The sequence below is a fragment of the Bison bison genome, unplaced genomic scaffold, assembly GCF_000754665.1.
Source record: "Bison bison bison isolate TAMUID 2011002044 unplaced genomic scaffold, Bison_UMD1.0 scf7180017864332, whole genome shotgun sequence".
Lineage (NCBI taxonomy): Eukaryota > Metazoa > Chordata > Mammalia > Artiodactyla > Bovidae > Bison > Bison bison.
The window spans coordinates 1,736,383-1,748,363 of NW_011494904.1; the positions used below are offsets into that span (position 1 = coordinate 1,736,383).

At 36.5% G+C, this 11,981-nt stretch overlaps 1 protein-coding gene across 1 annotated transcript in view; it reads right to left on the reverse strand.

Moving 5' to 3' along the window:
• The window catches only part of DIAPH3 (diaphanous-related formin 3), a 563,671-nt gene that overhangs the window by 206,819 nt on the left and 344,871 nt on the right, over positions 1-11,981 (reverse strand). Inside the window, exons 24-25 of the mRNA XM_010853857.1 lie at positions 9,091-9,215; positions 1,120-1,284 (exon numbers count right to left, since the gene is read on the reverse strand). Of these exons, the coding sequence (XP_010852159.1) occupies positions 1,120-1,284; positions 9,091-9,215 (290 nt within the window). The remainder of the gene's footprint in view (positions 1-1,119; positions 1,285-9,090; positions 9,216-11,981) is intronic.

Here is an 11,981-nt window from a genome sequence, read left to right on the forward strand (position 1 = left end):
AACTAGTGTGGAATCCAAACCCTGTTCTCTCAAACTGTAAAGCCTTTGCTATTTCTACTAAACCATGTTGACTCATAAAACATAAAAATTAAAGTAGCATATTATGCAGTACATCACACATATGGGCACATAAGTATATCTAATAGTCAAAGTTTTTTCTGCTAGTGAAAAAATAATTTTGAAAAACACTGTGAATTTATGGAGGAAGTAAACTAGACTTGTGAACCAATTTTCATTTAAAATATTGACTTTTTATTGAAAGGCTATCTAGTCATAATCAGGTGATTATAACTAAGTCCAATAAATTTAGCAATAAAGCTTTCCTGAAATTAAAAATAAATTCAACCTTCTTTAAATTCAATCTTTTTTTTTCTTTATACCTCAAAAGTTTTTAATCCCCAAAAACATTTGCTGAAACACAAAAGTGACTCACCCATCTATTACGAACAATGTAATTTTTCATCGTAGAAATGAAAATGTATCACCAGTTTCCCTAGGGAGACAACAATGCTTTCTCACTTTAATATGTGTGTGGGTTTTTTTCCCCCCATTTAATCAGCTAATACTTTTCAAAAGATCTTTTTAATGCCTAAATGAAAGGATTCCACATCAGAGACCTGACCTCCCTATTAAAGCATCTAAAGGAAACCCTAGGAACTTAAAATCCATTCAAAGGCAAATCGCAGGTAGCTTATTGTACAATGCATTAAGAAAAGAAAAGGGAAAAAAAAGCTTCATAAAAACCGTACAGAATTTGGTGAAATTATACCACAAAAATAAAAATTTATCTTAAGCATAAAGAAACAAATTCAGAGCCAAAAACTTATTATAAAAGTGCTTTGTAATCAGCCAGGAGGGGAGTCTTTATGAAAAACTTCAGAATTTGTCACTTTTTCAATCAAAATTTCTGATTACAACTTAATGTTGGGAAGGCCCAAAAGAGAACAAAACACACATTTTTCAATAGATTTAAAAATCTAAAATTTTTAAAGCTAAATTTCAACATCTGAAAACATAAGTTTTACTACAGACAACAGGAGTAGAATGAATTACTAAACAGTAAATGAAGTAATATAGATATAAATACTTTTTAAAAACAAATTAAGATTTTTAACATACCATAAACATGTTTCTGAAGTTATTCAAATCAGTCAAGAAGTCTTCTACGGACACCTTCTTCACGTCGATGGCATAGTACGCCATTATATTCTGGTATAACTTGTCCATGTTTTCATGTAATTTTGAAAGTTTCTCATATTGTTCTTTTGCACTGATAACAAAGCTGTATATTATAGTTAAGGTACTCTGAAATTTACAAAGAAATGTTTTAGGGAAAAAGAAATCCTTAAGTAATATGTTTTAATTGTTAGCCATTATTACACATCTCCAAAATGCCAAAACTATTAGAGTTAACCATTCTTACAATTCAATCCATACTATACAGTGATGAAATCTTCACTGTGATTCCTAATTAACAGTGGTAAAACAATCAGAAAAGTTAAATATTTAACATTTTGCTTTTACGATTGGGTTCAAGGATATTTTTCTTCTAATTTGCCTATCTTATCAGATCCCATAATATGATTTAAAATCATAGTTCAGTAGTTTCAATAATATTCAAATGTCTCTTTATACTTGCTAAAAATCTAGATCAAAATAGTACTAGCGGGCAATGCATTTATATCTAGTACCATTTTTAATCCTTGAATGAACAACATTCTGTACCTAAAATCAAAAAATCGTAAGCAATTCTAATAATACATACATGTATCTCCATATACTGTCTTGTGAAACAACCATATTTGTGAAATGCTATAGGTGAAGTGAATTTATGTAAATAGAAATCACATTTCAAATGCATTCAGAAATTATCATTACATGGAACTTTTGCTGATTCATTTGTAATGTACAGTAAGCATCCCTTTATTTACCTACCAAGTTCAGAAATCAATGTTGGTTCATTTATTCAATCTATGAACTAAAATTTATGTCCCAAATACAGACTACATCCACACAGATCATTTATATAGCCTTAGTGAAGTCACTCAGTCATGTCCGACTCTTTGTGACCCCATGGACTGTAGCCTATCAGGCTCTTCCATCCATGGGATTTTCCAGGCAAGAATACTGGAGTGAGTTGCCATTTCCTTCTCCAGGAGATCTTCCCTGACCCAGGAACTGAACCCGGGTCTCCCACATTGTGGGCAGATGCTTTACCATCTGAGCTGCCTTACCTCTCATTTAAAAGAGGAATCGTTTTCTGCCTTTGCTTGTCCAAACCTATCATTCTAAGCTTAGTTCAATTCTTCCTCTTCCATGAAGCCCCCTTGTCTAATCTCTGCGGCTAAGAGTGATTACTTGTTCCACTGAGTACACAGCACTTGCAGTCCACTGTACTCTGTGCAATGAAGTTCTTTGTCCTTCTAGTTCAATCCCTTAGACGTGCTTTGTTCTTGCTTCCCTGGTGGCTCAGATGGTAAAGCGTCTGCCTGCAATGTGGGAGACCCAGTTCAATCCCTGTGTTAGGAAGATCCCCTCAAGAAGGACATGGCAACCCGTTCCAGTATTCTTGCCTGGAAAATCCTATGGACGGAGGAGCCTGGCGGGCTACAGTCCATGGGGTCACAAAGACTCAGACACGACTAAGCAACTTGCCACATTTGGGGGGCTAATCACCTGTGACTGTCTGCCCTTTCTCTAGATGTTGTATTAAGTCAAATCATTTGCAACTGTATTGGTGGTGATGACTAATTTCACTCTACTGTCATCACTCTTAAATTGTGGTAGGAAAAATAAGAAGTCTCAAAAGTCTGATGTGAGAGGATATATAGATATATATATATGACTAATTCAAAGCTGTATGGAAGAAATCAACGCAACATTGTAAAGCAATTTTCCTCCAATTACAAAATAAATTTTTTAAAAGCTTAATATAAATCATGGAACTCTCTTCATAAAATCGTGCATATATACATTCATACACAAACACATACAATTTGGATGTAATGTTATGAGCTAACAGAGTTCCTAAAAAGTAGTTGCCCTGGACAACAGGTTGTACTACATGGTGGGTATTCCTAATTGTATGTTCTACAGGTACTCATATTTTGCCTCAACATGACTTATAAGGCCTTCAGGTTTTTGTTTATTTATTTTTAATTGTAGGATAACTGTTTTATAATTTTGAGTTTGTTTCTGCCATACACCAACATGAATCACTCCACAAATACTAATAATTTTTTTCTAATACCTAGGAATATGCCCATTCACAGGAATCAGATCAGATCAGATCAGTCACTTCGTCGTGTCCGACTCTTTGCGACCTCATGAACTGCAACACGCCAGGCCTCCCTGTCCACCACCAACTCCTGGAGTTCACTGAGACTCACGTCCATCGAGTCAGTGATGCCATCCAGCCATCTCATCCTCTGTCGTCCCCTTCTCCTCCTGCCCCCAATCCCTCCCAGTATCAGACTCTTTTCCAATGAGTCAACTCTTCACATGAGGTGGCCAAAGTACTGGAGTTTGAGCTTTAGCATCATTCCTTCCAAAGAAATCCCAGGGCTGATCTCCAGAATGGACTGGTTGGATCTCCTTGCAGTCCAAGGGACTCTCAAGAGTCTTCTCCAACACCACAGTTCAAAAGCATCAATTCTTCGGCGCTCAGCCTTCTTTCACAGGAATAGGCTTGGTAAATAAGTTAAAATAAAGCCCTATTATTCAATAACACTTCTTAGATTTTCAGGTAAGAATCAAGAGTTAATAAAATGTCAGAAATATGCCTGGACATACTTAATAAAAATAGCAAAATTCCATTAAATGATATGATGTGAAAGAGGATCAAGAGCCAAAACCATGGAAACTACATGGTCTTTTTCAAACAGCTAGAGTTTTAAATATTCTTATCATTGTTATCTGACGGAGGAGCCTGGTAGGCTGCAGTCCTTGGGGTTGCTAAGAGTCAGACATGACTGAGCGATTTCACTTTCACTTTTTACTTTAATGCATTGGAGAAGGAAATGGCAACCCACTCCAGTGTTCTTGCCTGGACAATCCCAGGGACAGGGGAGCCTGGTGGGCTGCTGTCTATGGGGTCACACAGAGTCCGACACGACTGAAGTGACTTAGCAGCGGCGGCGGCAGCAGCATCATTGTTATCTGTATAACAATTTGCTCCCAAAGGAAATGAAGTACAACTTTAAATAGTGGAATTACTGACAAAAAATGCTAAGATTGTGATTGAATTGCAATGATGTTGGAAATAGCCAAATAAATTCTCAGAAGTATAAATGACTATCTGATAGAATGGAATAAAGGGCCACTTTAATGAGGCTAGTGATGGGTACTATCTCATTAAGAGATAGCAGAACCTTCAGATTAAAAAAAAAAAACATCATCATTTGAAAGAAAAAGCAAACACAGGTGTTCTCATGCCAATTGTTGAACTTCAGTTAGAAATTAATGCCCATAATTGTAGTAGTAACAAGGCTTTATTTTTTCCCCAGCACAAGTCCTATATTTATAAAAAGCTTTACAGAAAGGCAGGCTATTCAACAAAAGTTTGATAAAATTCATTACAGAAACATTGATATATATCCAATTACATGACACTTTTGTGAAATCTATTTTCTTTTCCTTTATCAAGACTAAGGCAATATTCTGATGAACTTCTACTTGACCCAGTGGAATTTCCCCATTTGAAAGGTACAAGAGAACCAGATCTGTGTTCACACACGCTGGACAACATATGTTTAGTTTTGGCCAACTGAGTAGTCAGACTGAGATTTGGGATTTAAACAAATTCTGTTCATTCGCAAGCAATACAGCACAAATAGATTCTACTTTTATTGGCATATCATTGCACCTCCCCACCTAAGACACCTTTTACTTCCATTAATCACGTTACAAGGATCAGCTTCAACCGGTGCTACACATCTAACACCTTTAAAAGATCTTCTCAATGACCCGGGACCCAGACGGCCAGGCAGTCAGCTAATCTACAAGTATTCACGAAGCCCCACTGAGAACATCTCTTCTAGACACAATGGAAAACCCTGGCTAACAAGGTAGCAAAGTCCCCATTTCCATGAAACATGCATTCTAGAGAGTGGTGACAGACAGTAAATAGATGAATGAGATATTCAGACAGGAATAAGGGTGATAAAAACAAACGTTTGTTCGTGATATTGTACAGGGCGACAGAGCCTAACTTATGCAGAGTAGTGAGGGAACTCCTGGCTGGGAAAGTGACAGTGACCGACGCATGCCTGTCAAGCCCAACATGGTGAATGTGCCAAGACCTCTGCGAAGGAAGAGATCACTGTAGACCTGAGGCTGTACAGAGGATGAAGAGCAGCATATTTTAACCCAAGTCTTTAAAGTTTGTTGACAATGTGTTAAATGGAAAACAAGTGAGGGAAAGCAAGGGGAACAAAAGGAGGAAAGACTAATTTAAGAGAAAAAATCTGCTCTTACAAATCACTCAATTACCTAACTTCCCACTCTTGCAAATGGACCATGTATTATGCAAGTTTACATTTCACTCATTCCACTCTTCCATTTTACTTCCTAATCACACTTAAATTAAATTAAAATGTACTAAGTTGCTTTACCAGAAAAATTCTGTGCTTTATGCAGTGTGAAATATAGATACAAGTAATATGCAAGTTTTCCTCTCAAGGAATTTATTGGGACAGTTTTAGCATCTACCTAGTAATTTCTAGAGTGTCCAAAATATTGTTATACAGCGGGACAGCAAAAAGGAAAATGTGAAAATAAACTGTGATCACAAAGAAGAAATTTGAGGACTAAAAAATTGAAAAGTGACAAATAACTTGTCATGTAAGTTCTATGGCAAATACAAAAATATCAAGTAAAATGATTTTTTCTACGAGACTTGGGAGACAGTGGGACATGGAGAAAAGAGAAATGCAAAGGCCTGTGTAAGGAGAATTCTGAGGGTGATGTGCTAGGATCTATTTGTTATTTTTCCTTAAGATATATTCCAGAATGTAAAGGTCAAAAGAAAGGAATAAGCATCGCATGACACTAATCCTGGCATTTTCCCAGTTTCTCATGGACAAAGAATTTTAAAAGTATGTACACCTAACAATATTGGTGACCCTACCACAAATCACATAACAAATATTTCAGGCAAATACTTACAGTGAAATTACTCTAATTACACTTCTCACCAGACTTATTAGCAACTGAAAAGTAGGGTAATTATTACTAAAAAGTTAATGTGATAATGAAATAACTGTGTATGCCTTTTAAAGAATATAATTTTGTATTTTTTAATATTAAGATGTGCATGTAAAGAAAACAAGTACTGCTAGAATAAAAATACAATATACTATAATTGAGTGCTACTCATGAAATTTCATGATATTACAATAAAATTGTATCACTATAATATAAAACAATTAACAAATTATTTAATAGTTCAGTAAATCATGATTGTTCAATCTAGATATCTATTTGCATAAATGAACCATTAATAACTTTGGTAACACACATATTCTTTCAGAATTAACTGATGAACCAAACGTTTGATATGTCTTTCAACTAATAAGCACTAATACCTAAAACATAAACAAACTGCCAGAGTTAATAACCCCAACTTTAGTTAAACACAGGTTTATTTATTGTGCATTTAGTCCCCAAATTCTTCCATTTTCTAAGATACTGTAAGAAGCTCACAATTTTCCATTTTAATAAAATCTGTATAAATGTATTTAATATTCAAAATCTGACTTGTTGTCAGTCCTAATTAAAGTAAACAAAGCTTTGCAATGAATGAATTTAATTACTTAGAAACTAGTATGTTTAAAATGAAAAGCAAACGAGTGCAATCTAATCTCAGCAAAGAATATTTATGATTACAAGCTTTGTCAATAGCAAAGTGCACCAACTGTTCATATATCTGACTTCCAAGAGATACATGAATGCTAATCAGTTCATTAGAGGCATCTAGGTTGTGATATTTAGCGACAGGATGTAGGAGCTTTCTTGTCCATGGAGTATAATTGCACTCAGAATGAAAAATTGTTTCCAACAAAGCTTCATCCTTCCTGTTTCTGATTTCCTGCTGGCTGCTTTTTATGAGCTGCATACCTTTCAATAAGCCAACATCATTCAGCTTCTGTGTCATATGAACACAAATATGGATAGGTCCTGAATTGTCTGCTGAGCAGGATTCTACTAACCTTATTCTAATCTCAAGAATTTATTTCAGGTCCTATGTTCCAGATAACTGAGATTCATAATTAGTACATGCACAACGTATTACTGAAAATTGTATGCAAGCAAAACCTTTTCAAAAATGCTTTCTATCTATAGGGAACAATAAAAAGTGCCTCAATGAACAGTTCTTAATGATCACAATATTGTCACATATGAATATTGTAACATCATAAAATGGTGGGTGGGGGGAGTTAAGAATGATGCAACATGTAATTCTACAATAATAAATTAGGCTTAACCATACTTTGCCAAAGGAGAAGGTGTGGCAAACACCTTGGATAAACACAGATTTCATCTTCAGTTTTCAAAACATAACCTTCTCAAATGTAGTGATAAAGATATCCTGCCTAATAAAAGAAGAAACTGTGTGGATAGGAAACATATGAAAGGAAACAAACACATTAGCCTGAATTGATTATTGCTCGAGTGAACTTTTATGATATTTCCCAAAAGAGATGGTGCAGAAAGCTAAAATTGAACTAATTCACAATTAAGCTGAAAGTATACAGGACAATAAAGTCTATGACAAGCCAAATAATAATTTTGTGATTTGCCAAATCTCAGGGAAGAAGAAATGAAAAGAGGAAAAGTAGTTATTTTAAGTATCTCAGTTTAAAATAAAATATTAGGAGTATCTACTTATAAGTGCTTGTTTAGAAGTGGGTTATCCTTTCACATGGAATTCTGAAGCCCATATGGGATTTTAAAAATGTACAGTTGTAATATTTTATTATAAGGCAAAAGATATGTCTCTAATTTCACAGAATGGTTTGGAAAGCAACTCAACATTAGTTTCTGGAAATAAAAAAAAAAGTTTATTACTTCAATTACTCATTACAGATGAGTTCACTGACAAAGTGGGGCTTCCCTGATAGCTCAGTTGGTAAAGAATCTGTCTGCAATGCAGGAGACCCAGGTTTGATTCCTGGGTCGGGAAGATGCCCTGGAGAAGGGATAGGCTACCCACTCCAGTATTCTTGGGCTTCCCTTGTGGCTCAAGTGGTAAAGAATCCGCCTACAATGCGGGAGACCTGGGTTTGATTCCTGGGTTTCAAAGAACCCCTGGAGAAGGGAAAGGCTGCCCACTCCAGTGTATAGTCCATGGGGTAGCAAAGAGTCGGACATGACTGAGCGACTTTCACTTCCCACTGACAAAGTTAGTGCAACCAAAGATAATGAAATTCAAAGAACCTTAAATTAAGCAGGACACTCCTAATGTTATTAGTTTTTATGTATATATGCATATCTACAGACATACATACACACATGTATTGGTCCATGTAACTTGGGTCAGGAAAATACCTATACCAGTAAGACTGTGTAAGTTCAGTTTTGCTTTTTGGAACAGTGTAGTATTTCTAAAGGAAATTTTAAAGTTTCTCGAATATGCGTTAATTTTTGATATGTAAAAATTCATTGTTGAAATTAAGCTGACAGGCACACCAGTTTATAAAGTCTTCTTCTGCTTCAGAAGTATTGGTCCATTTCAAAAGTATCTATATCACAGCATGATAATAAATTCAAACTTCCTCAAATTGAATCTTCCTATCCTTTCAATTTACCATGAACATCAGAAGGAAATAGGGCATATGGAAGGAAAATGAGGAGAGAATGTATTAGATTAATAAAAAGGAAAAAAAGGAATAAAATTAACAGAATAAATCTCTGTATTATTCACTACAGGCAAAACCCTTGATAAATTTCCTTGCAAGAAGGTAAAGGATAAATTTTCTGTAATTGGGCATTATACAGTGATTTCTGGTTATGCAAGTACACTTAAAAGGTTAAGTAAATTGTATTCCTAATTGACTAGTCATTTAAAGTTATTTAGATATCAAAGGATATGGACATCTTTGTCACAAACTTATCATGCAAGTCTTCAGGAGGGGGAAAGATTTTCAAATCTTTCTCAAGCTGTTGAAGTTGTCTTCCCATCTGCTTCAAGTTCTTTTCCAGGGTTTCTACAGAAACTAAAAGAGAGAATATTATATGCCTTAAAAGGACAAAATCATAATATAAAAAAGTAAAATATTCTAGAAACAAAACACATGAAAAACCTTACAATAACAATGAAAAATCCACAAAAATAAAGGAAAGGTGAATTTCAGGTAAAGTTTTAAAAACCTTTAAAATTTTAAATCCAGAAATGAAGAAAACAAAAGATTTTTAAAAACAGGAAAATTTTGGTAAAGCTCACATACACAAACCACATTTAAGAAATATCTTTTGTTGAAAATCAAAGTCCTTGACCTGCATAAACAATACAAAATAATCAGTCAATTAAGAAAAAGACGGCATAGATCAGTCTTATGGACTTCTGTGGGAGAGGGAGAGGGTGGGGGGATTTGGAATAATGGCATTGAAACATGTATAATATCATGTATGAAACGAGTCGCCAGTCCAGGTTTGATGCAGGATACTGGATGCTTGGGGCTGGTGCACTGGGACAACCCAGAGGGAGGGTATGGGGAGGGAGGAGGGAGGAGGGTTCAGGATGGGGAACACAGGTATACCTGTGGCAGATTCATTTCGATATTTGGCAAAACTAATACAATATTGTAAAGTTTAAAAATAAAATAAAAAAAAAAAGAAAAAGATGGCAAAGAAAGAGTGTGTTTTTAAAATTAAATCTATTTCAACACAATTTGAGCACTTTTCAAAATGATGGTCTTTTGAGAGGGGAAAAATGTACAAAGAAAAGATGGGGAAACTCTGCTCTCTTGTCCAAGGTCACCTACATCAAGAATGAAAAGATATCGGGGGTTCTTTGAGTACATGGGAAACAAATTTCAAACTTTCTTTACTGTTACTCTGAGAACAAGTAAACTCTGTTTATTAAAGTGTTTTTGTGTATACATCCTTGCCTAGTAAAAGTCACAAGTAATCCACATAAAGCTAAACCCGGGGAATATACTTAAGTATTCTGTGGATAGATGGATGGTTGGAAGACAACTAAACTGTATTTTTAATTAACATTTAAATTAAATGTATTAACACATTATTGAACAAAATCACATACTTAAAATATTATGATTAAATCACTGATCACATTTTACTACACACAGACAAACATCAAATCTGGCAGATAGATATCTAGAGAAAAGACAAATAAGTCTGAGGAACTTCCATGCAACAAAAAGCACAAGGCAAACACTGGGAAGAACATAAGTGGATTATTTGTTTTTATCTGATGTCTAATACATCATTCTAACACCATCCACTTCTCCGTACCTACTGGTGTCTCCCAATTCACTGACACTCATTGCCTGGAGTTAGCCCAGAACCCACATGTTTAAGGACTCAGTCCCATAAAGACTGCCCTTATTTGAGAGGGCAAGTTATGGGGATCACCTGTACTTCTAACCAATGATAAATTCAGGGGTTCTCATGCACTCCCCGCACCCCTTTTATTTTCTATAATTTACTGGGATGCCTCACAGAACTTGCAGAAGTACTGTACCTGCTACTACAGCTTTTATTGTAAAGGATCGAACTCAGGAATAGCCAAATGAAGACATGTACAGGGCAAGAACACGGAAGGAGGGCTGCACGAGGCCCCACGTTCTCTGGGTGCAGTGCATGCATGGCCTCCAGGAGCACCCACGTGTTCACTGTAACATAAGGCCTCTGTGCCTCTTCATCTCAGCGTCTCAGCAAAGCCTCACAGCACAGCTGCGATTAACCTGATCATGGGCTCTCTTGCCTGACCTGGAGGCGAGAGGGAGGGCTGACACGTGTGTCCCTCTGACCTCCTGGTTGGTACTTCTGTCAACCAGTGCCCCATCCTGAAGTTCCCCAAGCTGGCCCTGCTCCCACCTGCCCTGAGTCATCTCGTTGGCATACAAAGACACTCATCATGTAACAAGGATATTAGGAACCAGGACATAAGTCAAATGCATAGTTTTTCCTCTGTCCCATGGACACGGCAGTGTGTGTCTGGTCAGCAGGCGGGACCCCAGTGCCTGCAGGCAGGCTGAGAGGGGCGCGCTTCTGATCCACGAGCTGTCCTCAGAGCTGCCTGGTGGCCAGGCCTGTGCTCAGCGGGGGCCGGCAGCTCGTGACTGGAGACAGAGCGCGAGCTCCTCAGGGGGTGGGAGAAGGGCTTCAGGCAAAGGCTTCCAGGGGATCCTGGGAGCCCTTCCCAACTCATGGGCAGCCAGCTGGGTCAGGGATGATGTTCTATCACCACATAAGCAAAAGAGGAAGAATGTCACCTCATATTTTACCTCACTGATATTTCATAAATATCAATTGTAATATAGGATGAAGAATTGTAAAGTTTAAAAATAAAATAAAATTTAAAAAAAAATAATAAAAAATAAAAATAAAATGGATTATGAGATGTTAATCTTATTCGGAGAACTCAGTAAGACTCAGTGAATGCCTTAAAGACTAAAGCAATACTAAAATCAAAGGAAACAAACAAAGAAACAAAATCACCACAACCATCATCATTGCCAGGAAAAGTGCTGTAGAAAGAAAAGTTGCTAATTTTAAGAGTAAAATGTTTGGGATGTTAGGAAACTCTAGGGCATATTCAAACATCTAAGGTTGGTATCATAAGGAGAAAAAAGTTGTCTCACAAAATGGTTCTGTGGCTACTTAACAGATAAGCTAAGCGAAGTCGCTTCAGTCGTGTCCGACTCTGTGTGGCCCCATAGATGGCAGCCCACCAGGCTCCCCTGTCCCTGGGATTCTCCAGGCAAGAACACTGGAGTGGGTTGCCATTGCCTTCT